The sequence below is a fragment of the Coturnix japonica genome, chromosome 14 (assembly GCF_054131305.1).
Source record: "Coturnix japonica strain WE chromosome 14, WE-NBRP24, whole genome shotgun sequence".
In the NCBI taxonomy this organism is placed as follows: domain Eukaryota; kingdom Metazoa; phylum Chordata; class Aves; order Galliformes; family Phasianidae; genus Coturnix; species Coturnix japonica.
In genome coordinates, this window is record NC_140676.1 from 14,794,058 (window position 1) to 14,813,253 (window position 19,196).

General features: G+C 44.9%; 1 protein-coding gene across 2 annotated transcripts in view; it reads right to left on the reverse strand.

Moving 5' to 3' along the window:
- The window catches only part of RORA (RAR related orphan receptor A), a 339,131-nt gene extending 322,789 nt beyond the window's left edge, over window positions 1–16,342 (reverse strand). Inside the window, exon 1 of one of the 2 annotated variants that reach the window (XM_015872508.2) lies at window positions 15,982–16,342. In XM_015872508.2, coding sequence (XP_015727994.1) covers window positions 15,982–16,150 — 169 coding nt within the window. In that variant the 5' untranslated portion in view covers window positions 16,151–16,342. The remainder of the gene's footprint in view (window positions 1–15,981) is intronic. The other variant, XM_085515032.1, reaches the window with a different exon arrangement.
- Window positions 16,343–19,196: the final 2,854 nt, after the last annotated feature.

The window sequence follows — 19,196 nt, forward strand, 5'->3', positions numbered from 1 at the left end:
TCAATTTATCTTTGCCCTAAAATCTCTTACTAGGAGAAAGTTCGCCCCAAGTAAACATACCCATAGAATTCTTCCCTGCATGCTATGCCAATGAGATGCATTCCTTCCTCACTCCTACATTTAAACACACATGGTATAGATACCTGAATTTGCTGTATACCCTAAAACATTGGGCTTCTTAAATGCCTTTTCTTTTCTTTTCTTTCTTTTTTTTTTTCTTTTTTTTTTCTTTTTTTTTTTTTTCTTTTTTCTTTTTTCAGGAAATTAGGGACATTTTGAGGAACTTACTGTGCAAACATCTACGAATTGCCAGATCAACCCAACATGAGATAACTGCCTCACATGCAGCGCTTTCAATGAGCAAGAGGTATCAGTGTTGCATACCTGAAGACAAGGAGTATTAGAACACCCTATGGCAGTTATCAGTGTGGAAAGTGAAACACAATAAGGCTTCTTATCATCCTTGGAGACCTGCCTCTTCCCTTCTAATGCTTTTCAGACAACTATGAAAGAGAAACCTGATGAGGATAGATAATGCAGACCTTACTGGGAAGGAAAATGGCTGAAGCTTCATGGCCATCACAAAGAAAGCGAGGATAAGAAATAGCTAGGCTCCATCAGTGAACTAGGTAAACCATATTGCTTTATGTTACTGGACTTGTGACACAGTAATGTATATGCAAGTTAGTATCCACAACATCCACAGTTCCACTATGGCAACAAACACATAAAGCAAATCTCAAATCCTGTAGGGTGCGTAACTCACTCATCTGGTTTCCAGGCATCAGAAACCTCTCTGCACATGGTTGCCCTCATCTTCTTTTTCCCAGTCCACATCAGGCCCTTTCCTCATCAGTCCATTAATCAGATACCATGCAAACAATATTGCCATACTCCTTTCCCCAGCCCAAGGAGCAGCTTTCATTTGCTTTTCAGGATTTATGCTTCCAGGGACAATATCTACTCAGGATACCAGCAGGGTTTTTCTGCATTTCTGCCAAAACTGTTTAATTTCATTGACACACACAAACATAACCTCCCCAACGAAGGGACCAAGGCAGGAGGATGTATACAAGTTTCTCAGGATTCTGCTCTGTCTGGGTAGAAGAAATGGAATAGATAATTTTTACACTATAGATATTATGGCACTGCTTAAAGAAAATGAATATATAGTGAAAATATAAAATTAAAAATTATATATAATGAATATATAATGAAAATATAAAATTAACCCCCTCCAAAAATTCCTTTTAAGTACATTATAATGCTATAGTTATACAGTACATAGATGGTTATTGTACCTATTGTGATAGCAACAAAACTTCTCTGAGCAACTAACTTTAGGAAAGTTGTTCTTTTTGCCCCTTAGGATCCCATTAATTTGACCCTGGATGTTTGGAAATAACTGTTGTTTGTATTGCACGACTACTTCATACTGCAACGCGGATCACGTATCCAGCATTACAGTCAAAAGCAAACAAAAATAAAACTGGCACAAGTTTTACTTTTTATGAAGTGTAAACTAACTGATTCAAAAGTGAAAGGTAGTGCAGGAAATAGAGAGCCATTTAAGCCTCTGAAGATGTTTATTGCTACAGATGCTCACAGTTTCTGCCACGTTTCGGAGATGCTGCACACTACACCAGCACTGGTCTATAGACTGCTCTCAGCTAACCTAAGCAGTGAGGTTTCAGAGTTATGAGCAACATTATTCTCCCTCAAGTTGAGTCTTACATAAAGAAGAACACAGCAAAAACATCAGTAATCAGCCCCACAGCAAAGATAATAAACTGGTCATTGTACTTCTTAAAACACAACTGGGCTAGCAGCTTATTTCATTGAATCACCAGCGGTAACAGGGGCTCTTTTCCCAGCAAGTACTAGACACTGCCTCTTTAATATTCAGAATTGGTAGCAAATACTGCCAGCCCATAATCTTAGCTTGTTTTCAGCAATCAGCTAAAGTTACTTGTCAAATCTGCACACAAAAATGTCTTCTGAAAGACTGGAGCTTAATTTTGTCTAGCCAGAAGGAAGGTTGTTAGGACAGCAACAAGCAAAGCTAAATTTCATTAAGCTATCATGAAGTTTACTCACCCTGAAAAACATTCTTTGCTATAAATGAGGAACAAGATATATAAGGAATAAATGAGAAATATCCGTGGGTGAGAAGGCTGAAGCACAACCAACACAGAGGTGAGAAAGCAAAAGTATTAAAGCAAAATTACTCCAAGCAAAGACACAAATGAAACAGTTTATTAATCCTCAGTGGACGGAGACATCAACTCAATTATAATATCAGCACACAAAGCATACCAGCCAGCAAAATAACACTCAAGCATTATTTCTGTTAGCGAGATAAGTACTGATAATCACACTAAGTCAAAGATCAACACTACCTCAAACTCTTACCCAGCTGTTCATTGTTCAGAAGCAGTACTTCAATGCATCAATTTAGCAGTTTATGAGCATACCTACATCTGCTCCCATTGCTCACCACATCAGTTTTCTGAAACAAAACCATCTCCTTGTTTCCATTAATTGGTCATTATAACATGTTGATCCCAGCACTCCATAATTTGTTATAATTTTGTTAATTAAAAACAAAAAAACCAAAACAGATTGGGAGGTGATCTCTGCTAATGGGACACCACATCCCCTCCATTTGCTGTTCTCTAAAATCCTCCTTTGCCATTTTCAGATTGCTTGCTGCCTTTCTCCAGATGTTCTCCTTATTCTCAAATGTAGAAAATCTTACTGATCCCAACAATAAAAAGCTTATAATCAAATGGGTGACAGATGCAGACCACACAGACCCATACACAGAGGTGAATTTTCACAAGCCACGTTTCAGTCCATCATGCACAGCTGTCACATCATGAAATGAAGAACAACTTGATCAGCTCATCTACTAAAACTGGCAGATTACAACCAGGAGACTGCATACAGAGCTCAGTATCAGCTTCAACACTCTGGAAACTATAGTAGCAACACTGGAATATTGCAATGTTTGCATCAGGTGGGTCTCACAAAGGAAGGGGAAGGACACTGTATCCAAGTTTGTCAGGATCTACTGAACCAAACGAGGCTGAAGATGACTGTTTCCTGTGGTATCATCACTATGAGCCAGTCAAAACTGCAGTCCATGGTACAGCGATGTGTGAATTCCCCATCAAAGAAAAAGTTCAGAAAGATTCAGGTGAAGTGATAGGTGCTCCCATTCAGGATGGGAAAGGGGTGATCCTTCACAACTCCCCAGAACCTGGACAAAGCATCAACTCTGACCACTGTGTCGCAGTGCTGACTAAGCTGAAGGCTCCAACTTTCAGAGTCAGACCAGAGAAGACCACAACCTATCTCCTGCAACACAGGAACACCAGGCCTCCTACCAGTTAGAAGACCATAGAGCACACAGCCAATCTTGGCTGGAATGCCCTACCACACCCACCATATAGTCCGTATTTGGCACCTCCTGACTTCCATTTGTATGGGCTGATGAAAGAAGGATTGCGTGGGCAGCATTTTCCCAGTAACTACGCTGTGTGAGCAGCTGTGAAACAGTCACCTCCACTGGTGCAGATTTTTACAGGTGTAGCATGCAGGCTCTTGTTCCTTGCTTGCGAAAATACATAACTATTGATGGTGACTATGTTAAAAAAGTGTTTTGTAGCTGAAAATTTGCCCTATCAAACAGTGCTATCGTGCTCTATCTGCACTGATTTCCATGAAAATAAATAGGAGGCATTACTTTTGGAGTGACCTATGTACATAGGTATATTTTTAGAACTCTGGTGCTAAGAAAGTATGAGGGAACCAGAGGTGCATGGAAGTCACTCAGAGTAAAGCCTGCTTCCTTCCAATACCCAGAAAAAAAATCAAAGACGTTCACATTGCTACAGATGTAACAGACAACATCCCATAGCACTTGCCTTAGTAGAATTTAAACAAGAACAGTAGAAGCTTCCCTGGACTCTTGGGAAGAAATCTTTGCCATTTCAATCATTCTTATGTGTCTGAGTCAAAATTTACAAAAGAACCAAAGACGACTCCCTGTTTACATCAACAGCAACTGGGACAGAACTCTATTAAATAACAGTCTTGGAGGATACAGTATCTTATCACATTCTAAGCATGACAAGGATGCTTGTACATTATGAAGTTAGTCACTACGTTAATAATAGGTTCCAAGTGACACCTCAATGTGAGTGCTTCATGTTAAGATTAAATCTGGATTTTGTTAATCAGGATGGTTATTGGAAAAAAACAAACAGCAGTGATCTTCAGCGCCTTTGCTTCACTTCAATACAACTTGATTAAGCAGCAGTTTTCCTCACTAGTGTAAACAGTAACACTTGCATGAGCAAGACAATTAGTAAAAATCAGGCAGGTTCACTGATGCTATTCTGGATATCAGAAACAAACAGCAAAGCACGTCAAAATATCCGCACTCCACCTTCCACAGTTTCACCCCATGAAGTTTTAATCAAGTTCCAAGGAATGGGCACCTCAAAGGCAACATTCACAAGTAAACTTCACCAGCAACAGAAAACAAACTTATAACCACAGCTGTGCCACTGAAAGAAACTCCTTTATTTTTCTTCCAACTTGCCCATACAGAGTATGTCAAGAGGTTACTTGTTCAAGGGTCTGCTGTAACACCGTGTTTTTACAATGTATTATAAACCACTCCATTCTGCTAGAAATATACACCAAAAGGATGACATTCTATGACACTTCCTCAGCCTGGTGCTGTAAACCCACGGACAGGGTATCTCCCTCACACACCTTTTGCCTTTTACTGTCCTAGTGATCTGAAACTCAGTATACCTCAGTTCAAACCTCCAAACAACTATTTTCAAACTTCTCAACCCTGACCAAGAACTGAAGAGGCTCCAAGGACCAGCATCACACTGTCATCGCAATATACAATCTTGTTTATTATTTCCATGTAGGATAATAAGAAAAAACTACTAAGAAAATTATAGAAATTGTCCTGAAAAAGTACAATGCTAGTTCTTACGTTATACTATCATTGTGTCTGTTATCAAACACACAACGATAGCATGTGATCTCATAATTAAGCTATAGTTCAAACACAGTAAGATACTCTTTATACCTTAAGTACATCCTATCTGCAATAATAGCATTACAGCTTTAAACTTTCTATGGGACAAAGACCACATAGGTAGAAGAGCAGTGAACACATGAAGTGTCTCAGAACACTATGACACTCAGTTTAGAGTAAATTGGTATCTCAAAATACAGCTGTAAGTAAAATACATTCTACCCACAAGGGAAGTGGGGGATAGGAGGGAGTGGTACACAAGACAGGTGTTTGAAAGAGCAACAGGAATCCTGAATTTCGTATGTAACTCTGCAAAGCCATCAGATGAGTTTTACTTCTAACAACTTCTCTCTCGTAAACAAAAGACAGCAGGTAGTAGCCTCTTGTATGATGCTTAAAACTTTCCAGGACAGACAAAAATCTGCTCCAAGATGGTCTGCTAGAAGGTAAACACAGCCCTTTAGCCAGAAAAAGAGTTTTGAAGAGGGAACTTCGCAGCCGCCTAGGAAGTTAACTTCAAGAAACAGCAAAAAAAAAAAAGGTATCTTGGTGCAATTTACCTACCTCAAGCTCTTCCCTTTGATTTAAGGCATCAGAAAAAAAGCAATATATAACTTTTCAAGGAAAGCTTGAAATTTAGGTTACAAAATGCATTTGCTTCATACAGCCTTCTAATAGCACCCCACTATTAGATCACATTATTTTTCATTGTTTATTTAAGATATTTGCACTTTCCTGGACCATAAAAACAGGCTTTCATTTTAATCTGCTTAACACACTGTGGGGAAGGGTTTCTAATTTCACAGCAATAAGATAAGACAAATAATTCGTACAACACATTAGCACATCTATGGCAAAAGCACTTAGTCAGAGCTCATTGAGAACAATAGGGTGCTGTAGCAAATCTGCAAGAGGCAACTGTTTGAGACCCCACTGTCCACTAAAAAAATGTTTTATTACATTCCACAGCAAAGACGACATCACAGAATATTAATTTATGAATTGTCTTGAGGCAATAAGGCAACAAAATCTTATCCTTTCCCTTCAATAGGCACCAATGTTTCCCCTATAACTGCAGAGCACTTTTCCAATCGTGTCTGGATTCTTTTTCAGGCTGATCTCCAAATCGGTCATCTTTCCTTTATGGCCTATCATTGCTCCCCCTAAGCACCACGTCTTTCTTTTACTGTTCATTACCCAAAACTACCAAGCTCCCCTTTGGCCTCATTTACTTTCTTTCTGGGTTTGCTTTCACATTTTTATTGCTGTCCTTCCAGAGCTGAGTCTGCTTTCTGCATGCTTTCTGCTGTGTGCAGACAAAAGCAGTGCAACAAAATGTTTTCTGTATACTGGCACAAGTTCCCACCTAGACATTTGTGATCATTTGCTCTCAAATCCCTAAAGACGTTTCACTTTGAACTTCTGCTGTGGAAAAGAAGATCTGTGGAAGAAATTCAGAAGAGAACTGTCAGTTCCAGAGATCTGTGACAAGTTACTTCTGCAACCTCTAAAACTGAGCTGAAAACAGGAAGGCGGACTTGGGAACTCCAGTCAGCCATTTCAGCACAGGGCTAGAACAGAGAAACTCAACAGTGGGACAAGACGCAAACACCAAGTTCCATTCAGCAGGTTATCTGTAAGCCTCGCTGATCCTGGCTTTGTCTAAAATAGTTTGTTTCCTCTAAGCTGAAGGTGGTAGGAGAGAGTGTTCTTTGGAGAACTGAAACTAAAGATTCTCGGGACAGATCTGCTTCATCTACTGACAGACACGATCACTGCTGGGGAAAGTTAATGACCAGCTGGAATTCTGAAACGAATGTCTGTCCCTTTAAGAAATAAATAAGTATGACCACACCTCGATCTTATGCATATCCTTGGATATTGCACTTCCAGTCACACCAGAGCATCTCTGGGATGCTAATGACCTGGGTATAGTAATTTCCATGGGGCATTATGATCAGCAATTACCAACTGTAACTTCATCACAAGCTGCAGCCAGGAAGCCCTAAGGCGAGGTAATATCCCAAACTGTTATTTACTTGGGAAGGGGGGAAAGGTAAAAAAATTCAGTTATAAGTCACACTCTCTTAGATGGAACCAAACTGGCACACACAGACTTGGTAACTAGCCAATGTCTAAAGATCTCAACACCAGTAAGCCCAGTCACCTCAACAATCAGCCTTCCAGATTTCTACCATTCAGTCCCTATAGTTTGCTTTCCTTTCCCTCCCTCTTCTTCTCCAGCAGGACGCAGAAAAGACTTTCTGGTTGTTACAAAAAGAACAGTTAGGATTTCACCGATTACATACCACAAACTCTTACTAATATTAGCCTGACTGTATATACAGTGACCTAAGAAGTGGAATGGCAGTTTCATGCACAAGACTCTCCTTCAATGAAGACTGATTCTTTTCCAGCGATAGAGCTGCAACGTGATTCTGGGAGCAAGATCATAGCTGGGTAACATCTGCCAAAGTAATTGCAGCTGCTCAACCAGTGCTACCTACACTGCAAACAACCATTTATTCCTTTTCCATAATTATGTTCATCAGTATTATGAGCCTGTATTTTTTTCAACAACTTTACAGTGCAGTTCTTTATTCCTAGTAAAGTCTTCTCTTAATCCTAAACAAGCACACAGCTTTGTACATTTACTTATTATCACTGACATCAACAGAATCATTCACACTGCTTAATATTAAACACACACATGATCAAGTCTTCTGCCAGCAGATCAGAACTCTAATATAGCCAACGTAAGCCTTCATACTGTTAACACAATGGGTGTAAATCTGATCTCTTGCAGACTGGTGTTCATGGAAATAAGATTTCAGTTTTTAAAAGTACACCTGAACTTAGCAGAACATAATAAATCACTAAAAATATCACGAGTGTTAAATGACAAAATCTTTAGAAATGACTTACTGGCTTGGTTATGAAAGTCTCAGTTTGAAGATGAACTGGTCATTGATAAATGGGCAAAAACGTGTAGAGACTGGAATTACAATACGACTGCATTTGTCTTCATTTATTATTCTTCTAAGCACCAGCTCTAGAAAGAATTGCTCTTGTGCTTCTGATAACAGACTATCACGCATTGCCTCAGAAACATTATGATTCAACATCAGATGCTAATAATTCAGAGTATATTCCATTAGAATTTTTAAAAGGACACTTGACAATAATCCAGGCAGGAAGAAAGCCTTTCTAACTTCTATCACCACAACATAAACGACTACAAAACTTCTCCTGAAGATTACACAAATGAAAGATGATGCAAAGAGAGAAGAGATTTCTGTTATGCCCCAGTTTCCATTGAGATTGGTTTCATTTTATTTTATTTTTTAATATACACAGGATTTAGAAGTTGCTTTTATACTGACAGACTTTGACTTCAAGTAAAGCATTAAGAAAAGCTGTGTTTCAGCTTGTCTTATCAAATTTCAGTACTTCTCTCAAAGTAATAGTTCAAACCTTACCTTTCTGCCCTTAGTTACAGATGCGATGCAGCACAGCCCTCTAAGTGATTTGCATTTGGCAGAGACTTTGGTATCGTCATCTATCAGTTCATAAAGAAGCTTTTTCCCACCTCTACTTAAAGTATTCTCACACTTCTGTGACAGGAAGAAAATAAAACCTACAATCTGTATTTCACAAGCCTTGGCCTTGGTTTTATCCTTGACTGTATCTAGCAGACCTTGCTTCAGTTCCAGAACAGTCAAGTCAAGCTCTACTAATACATAATTTAAGTCTTCCCCGTGGTGTCTACAGCTCGGCAAAAACATGTTTTTTTCAAGAATACAAGGCAAACACTTCTATCTAAGTACAGAAAAAAATTCCTCACTCGTATGCGAGGAGCTGGCAGTGCTCTCGGATGCATACTCAAAAGCACTTACACCAAATGGTCTACCTCTGGCTTTTGATTTTTCATTTTCTACTCTTTTAGCCGTATTTTTAAAACCGGCCGTAGCCTTCTCAGCCAAACCATTCACCACTCTTCACACAAAGCGTCTCCATGGACAAGTATGCACTGTTTAAGGATTCTTACGTGAGTTATAAAAGGGGGAGAAGCCATCCAACATCCTTCACAGAGTTCAGGAGTTTTCATTTCCAATGCCGTAGATTAAACATTTCCAATCCATTTAAACAGTTGCAGAACTGAAGCCCGCAGACATATTGTCAATTAAAGCTGTAAATATCCCACAGTCTGTACAAAATGAAACCTTTAAAAAAAGAACAGCAGCACCGCAGTTTTTCACTCCTTGATCACTACACCTGCCTCATTAATCTCCTGCACCCATGTGAGGTAAATACATGGTACAACTATAAACTAAAATCAATAATACCTTTAAAAAGGTTTAATTTGATTCTACCAGGGAGGTTATCATAATCCAGCCCCGCTTTCTCACACTCTGCTAGCAATTTCTCAGCTCGGTTTCAACTGCTAACTTTGTTCTCCATCTCCCTATCTATCATGCTGCTATAATGCCAGCTCAAACGCTGTTTGTAACAGCACAGCAATTTCTCAGAAGTTGCCAGCTTCATAGCGTGTTCCTTTAGCAGTGCATGGAAATTATTAGATTAAATTACAAATGAAAGACTCTGCAGTCAGTTGTGATGACTGGAACATTTATGCACATTCAGTTGATCGTGAATTTTAACATTTGTTCCTTCGCATCTTTACAGACCTTCTGTTTACATTCTGTTTTTCAAGATCATATGAGAAGTGAAATTGAAGACAACTGGAAGAGAGCCCCACATTATCCCAAAGAAAGGACAATGGAAAACGTGCACTCCACTCCTTCCTGGCCTAAGTACCAACAGAACCTCCACAAGCAGCGTGAAAACTTCTGTTAATATCAGTACACATCACAGAATGCTTTCTTTGGAAGGAAGAGCTGCACAGAAATCTGCTTCACAAAGGAAGACCTCCGACAACCCAGTTCTCTCCTCTCTTCTGTAACATTTCCCACACCATCACCAGACCAAACAATTCACATACACAGAAATACCCAAAGAGAACACTGATAATACTGCGACTGGTGATCATAATAGGGTAAGCAGCAGGATCTTCGATTATCTCACTGGTGCAGGTACAATTTTCAGGAAGATATTTTAAACCAATTTCTTGACCATACACAGTCCCTGAAAATACCTAGTAATTTTGTACAGGAATAGCGCTGTTTGACCCAATTCCAATGTAGATAATTATATTATCTGTACCTAAAATCCCTCTGAGTGTTTCAATCAGGTATGGTATTCTTCACTTTCTGTTCTGATCTGCTTAGCATGGCTGAGCACCATTAAGCAGCTGTCAGATTCCACACTAGAAGTGGCTGGATTTCAGTAATAAGCAAAATGGTTCCCGATAGAGTTTAAAACACCTGGGGATCCTTCCAAATGAATGGTGCAATGAGGCTAAACTATGAGATTAAACTGCCGTAAAATAAGCCCCGCAATTTCTTCATAAAAGTACACACCCTAATACCTTCAGTCTCTGAAGAGCTCAGTCGTTGCTGAACATGTAACATGCCCAGATGAGCCCTCAGATAAGAGTATGAGAAATAATTCACAACCCTCACGTTCAAGAAATTATACAACTAACTCCTCCTAACGTGCAGCTCAGGCTATTCTGGCGTTTCTATCAGCAGAGACCATCTACAACAGACAGGCTGAAGATCTAAGCCATGAGTCAGAGAACAGAGCTCAGTATGCTAGTCCAGCTACCAAGAACAGTTCCAGCCTCTTTCTCATCTTTGGTCCAAGGAGATTTTATAACCACTATTTGAAGAAATGACAGACCAGGTCACAGGTGTATTTAGTTAGAAGAAGCCTTCTAATCACTTGAACAGTAAAGCTGTAGAAAAACCTTCTGTCAGAACAGGGCAGCCAGAAAAGCTAACAGCCTTTAAACTGAAGTTCAATCAGTTTACGATGCAAATTGCGCAGCGGATGTAGTGACAGCACAAGGACTCAGGCTCAGTGCTCCATGGATCCATGTGATACAAATCATCTGCCAGCTGTATGGACATGCATATTTGAATCCTAAAACTTACAGCTCTGTATATTACACTTCCACAAGGGATTAATAAGGCCGCATAGAGTGCCTTCACAAGAGAGACATGAGATACTTGAAAAATAAAATAAGAATGAGAAGAAGAATAGAGGACAGCAGAACTCCGCATATGAAGCATTAAAAGCTTCCCCCACCTTAAGGTCTCTCTGACTTCACACCTGTATTAACTTTTGCTCCTACCAAAGCCGGAGAAATTCACAAAAACAACATAAGGTCTCCAGTGAGCCCAGGCTGGATGTAGGTGCACTGTGACAGACTCAGCACCACTGAGCAGCTATCGGCTTCCTGCACATATCCTGCCCTGTGGATCAGAGATGGCAGGAGCCAGGGTGGGTGAGTAGATGCATGCAGCCAAAGAAAGGTCCAGGATGAACATATGACTGCTGCACAACTGCCTATACAACACACAGAGCAAGGGCCCGAGTCCAAGCACATCATTCCAACAGCTCCTGCGACCTGCCTGAGCCTGATGATCTCCTTCCCAGCCTTATCCAGCTGCCTGCCACCAGCCTCCAACTGCAGGACCCTTTGCTGCAGGCTTAGAAGCCAGGAAACACCATCTGCAAGCAACCCTGAGGCTACAGAGGACCCAGACTTGCCACTACGTTTAGATATACCCTCTTTTTTTAGTTATTTTTTTTTTCTTAACATCTGCCCTTCTCCAACGGCCTGCCACTGACAAGTCATTCTTCAACCACGTTTCAGCACAGAATGGATCACCTGCACGCGAATTAATTTCAAGGGAGATATAGATAGCAGTATAAATTAGAACTAGCTTTTCTCTCTCCTTGCTTTTTTCACTGGGATAGCTCTCACATTAAATCCACCGAGATCAATTGAGACATTCCAGATTTTTCCCAGTGCGCATTTTTGCAGCTTAGAAAACAAATACTAGAAAAACCAGACAACCTCCCAAAGCTGAAATTGCCCTTTCCATTCAAATGCAGTGCTGTATCAAAACTGAAACTGTCACACAGCCCGTTAATCTCCATTACAAAACACATTCTTTATTTAGTAAAATTACAGCGCTTAGTTGAATGATAACAGTATTTACATACTGGTTTATGAGCTCCTGAGATATTTTTCAAGCAAATAAAGTAAGAGAATGGGTTACGGTTTATTGAAACAGGAGCTGCACTGTTCCTAGGAGAACAGCACACTGCTGCTATTATTGCTCCTGTGTTACAAGCATTTAAAACAGTGTTGTCCTTTAAAGGGTTCCGCATATCATACACCAAAACAAACTAAGCCAGTAGCACATGTGGAATAGCCTTTGGTGATAACAAAGGCAGCCCTTTGCATCTACACAACGGATCCAAATTCGTAAAAATTCAGAGGCCTCCCAAAACAACACGTCAGCTTTTGGTACAGCCATACTCTGCGGAGCAGAACACAGAAGTGGAGAAAACCCAGCAGCAGAAGATTAGAAGAAAAGAATAAAACAAACCTACTGATGTCACTGTTAACGCTGTCATATCCCTACTTGTGGAACAGCACCCAAATCAAAATTAAACACAGAAATCACCACCACCACCCAATCTATTGGAAAGAAAAGGATTAGGCTGACAAGGTGACATATTAAATTCCGAAGAAAACTTCTGGAAAATAATCAACAGCAGCTCAACAGCATGATAATGTGACTGAGAACCACAGGAACCTACACAGCTGCAGCCTCCTGTTAGTAAATATCAGGCATCATAACAATACTCAAACACAGCATCTTCTGCTGATTTGAATGCTATCTTCAGGACTTTTTTTCCCTGTAAAACATCCTCTCAATTGACTGAGACCAAGGTCGCCAAAACCAGAGCATTTTTATCAGATTAGAAAGCTTTTACATACTTCTCATTTTTTATGAGACAATCGTTTTCTATTAAAACATCGCTTATTCAATTATGCCTACTTTTAAGTAGATGGGTAGAAGAACATCAGGCCTTAAGCCTGGGGAGAGCTGCACAGCCACCAGGACCGGCAGAGGACAACACACAGCGCTCAGAGCCTCAGGCTGAGGCCACAGCCACTGAGCCAAGCACTGCCTCTGCCCATCATGGGGAACTACAGGCCCTATGGGAACACGAGCACAGGCTGAGATCAAACCTGCTGCACAGTAACTGCTCTTAGGAAACCTTTATAATCAGCGTTAACACCAACCATATCCCTTGGAGGAGAAAAGAGGCTTTTCCAAAAGTTTTCTGCTTTTTCCATTAACGTTGCCATCTTTCCAATAATGTTTCGATATCAGACCAAAGTACAATGTCTGCAACACACCAATGTACACATACCTATATCCCAAATAAACCAGATCATAACTCTCAGTGTGAAAGGTGCTTTTGGTAACTCCTGAATTGATGTTTTCAGTTCAGCATTACATGCAGTGACACAAAGAACACAACACCTCAGCAAAATAAGAATCAAGCACAGGTGGACCCTATATGTGTATAGGGAGCTGGGTACTTCGAAACACCACTGTGTGAGTAACTGCAGCTGCATTTAAGAATTCAGTCTACAGCAAACTGTCCCGCTCTGCTCTTCACCAGTAGCTCTTTCTTCACCTTTTTCCCCTTTTCATATAAGCTGGCTGTCACCAGTTTTGAAGTATCAGAGCAGCTTTGAAGTAGATGTGATCGTGAAAGAAAATAAGGGGCATAAACCAAACATTCCTATTGTTTTGAAGGGTGTGCTGAGTCAAACAAAGATTCCTGCAGACAGACAGCTGTGTGCACGTGGAGCTGTATTGATGGCACCACTCCTGTCTATGTGCTGCCCCAGAGCCCAGGGCTGATGCTTTGGATGGGGCTGCTGGTTTGGATCACGCTGCAGAACCATGGCCCAAGCAGGAAAATTCCTACACTCATGCACAGTTGAATACACAAACTTACAGGCTCCTGTACCAGACACACAGTAAGGTTACGCTGCGGCTGTAGGAAATCCAGAACCACGTGAAAGAGGCAAGAACTAAAATTTGACTTCAACAATTAACAATAATAATACTACTAAGTAATCCAAGTCTGCAGGGACCACCTTGCATCACCATTGAGCACCAAATTCAAGGAGACTAAAATGCGACCACCGTGATGTTTTCCTGCCCAGATTTGTACCTTTGTGTTTTCAGTCCCACAGTCTCCTGCTGTGCAGTGTGTAGCCCAATTTATTCCCAATACTGTAATTTCTACAACATTAGAACGCCAGCTCCGATATTCTCACTGTTTGCACTCTAGGAGTAGACTCGCATTTTCTGCCAACTCCATTACATCACCCAAAAAACCCAAACATTTCTTTTTCCTCCCCTCCCCTCACCCCGTCGTTCCCATCCCGCAGCCCCGCACACCGCGGGGAGCAGAGCTCGCACCGCTCCATCTCCACCGCCGACCTTCGCGCCGCAGCCGCGCGTTACATAACACCGGCGCCGCTCGCGTGCGGCCGTGCCCGGTCGGCTCGGCACGGGGCGGAGCGGGGCGCGGAGCGGGGTCCCGTCCCGCAGCGCCCCGCGGGATCGGGGACATGTGGGTCAGCGGGTCAGCAGCGCCGCGGCCTCGCGGCTCCGAGCCCACGGCCGCCCCGGCGCCGTCCCGCACTCGCCCGGCGGCAGCGACGACCGAGCGTTACATAATTGCCGGACGCCCCGCGGCGCGCTCCGCCAGCGCCGGGCCGGGCCCCGCAGCCCCGCGGCACCATCTGCCCGCACCCGCCCGTTGTGTAACAGCCGCCGGCCCCGCGAGCGCCCGGAGAACTCCCCGCCAGAGAGAGGCCGTTTCTCCGGTGTTTCTCATTAACCCCGTTACATAAGGCGCTCGCATGCCACATCCTCTCTCTCAAGCGCTAAATATACCGCGCGCCCCGCACGCCCGGCCCCGCCCGCGGCGCCGCCGCCCCCCGCCGCCCCGCACCGCGCGGGGTCCCCGAGCGGGAGCTGCCCGCGGAGGGGGCGTGGCCAAGCGGGGAAAAATACAGTAAAACACCCGGCGGCACATGGTCAGCCATGTTCCGGCCCGCGACAACGAGGACGGCCCCGCTCCCGGCGCCCCGCACCTCCCGGCGCCCCGCTCGGCGGCCGCGGGCGTCGTTGCGCGCCTTTATTTAATCCGTCGCCCTCCGCCACCGCCCGCACCGAGCCGAGCCCCCCCCCCGGAGCGCTCCTCCCCCCCCTCCGGTGCGAGCGGCCCGGGGCCGGGCGGGGAGGGGCTCCCGGGGGCTCCGCTCGAGGAGCGGCGGCGGAGCCCCCTCTGAAGTTGCGCGTCTCCGCGGAACAACGGCGGCCCCGAGCGCGGCCGCTCCGCGCGGAGCACGGCGAGGAACCCGGGGAGAACGGCACGCAGAAAGCGAGCGGGTCCTCCCCGCTGCGCCGAGCTCCCTTTAACCGCGGATCCCCCCATCCGCGACCCGGCGAAGCGCACCGGCTGGGAAACTGTCAAACGGAGCCGCGCCGGGAGGGGGGCGGGGGGCAGGAAGGACACTGCAGCTTTAAAAGTTTGTTCCCTCGCATCCTCGCACTCGGGGCTGTTGCTTTATATATTTATAAATTATGTAATTTCGGGAGCGCGGTGCCCATCCGGACCCCGCGGGCAGCGAACGGGAGCGCGAGGGGAGCGCCGAACCCCACTCGGTATTTCATCGCCTCCGTCCCTCCTCCCGCCGCAATTAAAAGAAGCGATAAAAGTTTGCGAGGTTTGGCAGGGGGTAGGAGCGCTCCGCGTTTGCGTGCGCGGCTGCCACGAGCGCCGGCGGCACCCCGGGGGATGAAATCGCCGCATTTCCCCCTTCTCTTGCCCCCCTCTTCCTATTCCCACCCACCCCGATCCCACTCCCCCGGCCCCCTCCCCCCCCTCCCCAAGTCTCCTACCTCTGCCGCCGCCGCTGGAGTAGCTCTGCCTGCGGACCGGAGCCGGCGCATCGCCTTTCCGGGCGGGCTCCAGGTTCACCGGGGTGTCCCTGGCGCCGGCGGCCGCCTCGGAGCCGCTGCTGCCCGGCTCGCTGGCTGCTGGATCGGGGGCTGCCGGAGCGGACTCCATGTTTTTCCCAATGTAGATCGCTTGGAGATGGCGAGCTCCTACACTCCCTCTATCTTCTGTTTCCAGCGCAACTCTATGGTAGAAAAGCAGAAGGGAGAGAGCGAGCGCGATCCAGATGGGATGCGAGCTTGCCTGGCTGTGACCACAAGCAGCGCTAGCGAGAGCCGCGCACCCCCGCCCCCGCACCCCCCGCGCTTCCCGCTCCCCACCGCCAGCCGCGCGCCCCGCCGCCCTCCGACACGGCCCCGCACCGCGGGCACGGCCCCGGGCACCGGGCGGACACCCGGGGAGGCGGCGGCCGGCCTGGCCCTGCCGAGCCCCGCGCCGGGCCCAGGGGAGGGCGAGGCGCAGCCGCGGCCCGGGGCGGCAGGAAGCGCTCGGCCGCCTCCCGAACCCGAACCCGGACCCCTCCGGTTCGGGCGGCGCGCCCGGGGGGGCTCGCGGCTCCGGCCTCACCCCGGTGGGAAGAACCTCGAAACACGGCCCGCTCCCTCCCCGGTGCTTCAGCTGGAGCTGCGGCAGAAGATGCCATCCATGTTAAGCATCTCAGGACCCATCCGTTCAGCAGCCACGCAGGCACATTTCACACAATACCTCCCCTTCAACGAGGTGCACTTTGACACGGGACAAAAGGTGCTGGGAGAGGTATCGGAAAACTCCTACGCATCAGATCGGACTTCTAACGGCATTATCGTGCATCACGGTGCAACCATGTGCTCCGTTCACCCCGCTTTGAAACAAAGTAACATCTGCCATACGGAGCAGGCTGAAGGACGAATCCTTCTTGTGAAAGGGGCCACATCGTGCACAGCCCTGTGGCCTTCTGCACACAAGGTTCTGATAGGAAGCATGGCCTGACCACCTGTATCAAACCAAGGTATCAGTACTGACAGCATTGCCAGCTCTTCCCATGTGGTGCTCAGTTGTGTGCAGGCAGCTGATACACCACCTCCTGCCAGCAAGGACCCAGGTGCTGTCCCACACCACTTCTATCAGCACTGCTGGCATTGGTACCTGATGGCATTCCCAGAAAACACTGAGCAAACCCATCCTGAGCAGCCCCATGGCCCCTGTGTCACCACTCTCACGTAGGGCCTGCTCAAAAACAGGTTTGAAACATACCATGGTGTACTTGCTCCAGGATGGCATCCACAAATCGGATTATCCCTTGCATTGTTGATATTCAAGCTTGTAGCATAGAGTCTTGCACTAGTTGGTTTGGAGGTCCTGAAGTTCCAACTACACGTGTCTAAAAAAAAGAAATAAAAAATATTGCATGATATTTCTGATTATTTGATCGCTGTCTACATCTGAAAGAGGTGAGCAGAGCATATAGAATAACAATTCTGCATTTAGAGTGCAAATAAATTTGCAGAGATCAGAGCTCAACTTGCAGATCTGTCCATTGAGTAAGTGGTGTTTGTCCTCACAGATTAAGCACTCAGTTATTGCAGACCTGGAAGACCCAGCATACGAGCACAAAAGGCTGTGCAGTTTTTTGCCAGTGATAAATGAAGACATCTCTGCCTCCTGCTTGAGAATGGGCAAGAGAGGGGACGGGGGTGAAAATGAGGGAGGCAGGAGCACTGTTTGCTCCCAGTGCCTTACTTTGAGGCTCTGGGGGAAGGTTCCACCCTTGCAGTGCAGTGCACACTAGCTCCGGCTCACAGCCCTTTTGGCATAGCTTCGCTGGAATGTGCCGAGAGCAGCGAGGTGGTCCTTCTGTGATGCAAGTTTGTTGGATTAGAGTTGCAGTTTCCTGCAAACTCTCTTCCTTCACTTTTCACTAATTGGCAACCTCCAAATAGAAGCGAGAATTATGTGAGCTGTGGAAACTGAAATGCCTGTTATCCTTAGAGAAAGCTTATCCTTCTCTCTTCAGGGTTTAAGCAGGCTGACCAGGCAGTGTGTGTTGGGAAACCTGCCCAGCTAATAAAAAAAAGAGGACTTCATTCCTCCAAGCTGCCAGAGCACTGCCTTTCACCAGTACCAGGAACAATCGAGCTACTTGCCACGGTGAGGATTATTCAAGTGTTTTGCTGGACTGTTTTTAGTATTCCTAATACTTTAAATTAGGAAGAAGTATGGGCTTTTTTTCCTCCCTCAACATACTAAAGGCTGCTGAGATTTAATATACCTACCCTACAACATAGTTGTCATTTAATGTATCTTTTCTCCCACTTTGAAAACTAAGTAATTTTTCCATTTCCTTTTTTTTTTTTTTTTGGTTGCTTTTAAAAAGAAATTATGGGGGGGGGGGGGGGGGGGAAATCACAGAGGAGTGTCTGAAGAACCGGAATTCATAGAGAAAAAATTAGTTTGCACTCTAAAGCCTCTCAAGTCACCAGCAGTAGGAATCAGCTAGAGCAGGACAGACCTTTAGCAAGCCTGCAGAGGCAACAATCTACATGTTCACAGCACTTGCATAGCAAAGAGACAGAACAGCTCCGCTCCTTTAAAAGAACAGAGGGTGCCTGAAAAACCTGAGGACCCCAACAGGAAAAGCTAAGGCCACAGTGTGCTCATGCTGTATATAACTGAAGAAAACCATGATTTCTTTCAAGACGCCTCTGACTGTGGGTGCGCTGCTGAGACATTTCCTGGGCACAGAAAAAGTCTTCTTCAATCTTTGGTCTTTTATGTCTAACTTCCAACTCAGTCCGAAACACAGGTCATCAACTTTGATCGCTAAGCCTATTTAAACAAGTGAGATGGCATTAGCAGCAAAGATATCTATCAAGTTTCTGTGTGCTGAGAAACTTGAGGAAGAAAGGGTTCATTAGATTTAGAAGTGCTCTAGAAATTGCTGGGAATGTTTCGTGCTAGAGTGGCCCAGAAATTATTCTTTCAGATGTCACAGCATTAGAAATTCCAAATGTTTCATGCCTATCTTGATGATTCCATATAGATGTTCAGTAACTAAAAATCTTAATAACTTAAAAAACATGCAAACCTTGTGCAACTCTGGAGTAGACAAGATAGTAGGATTATGCAGACACTTTTTCAGGACACTTCCAGGGTGACAGAACAGCTACACTGCACACAG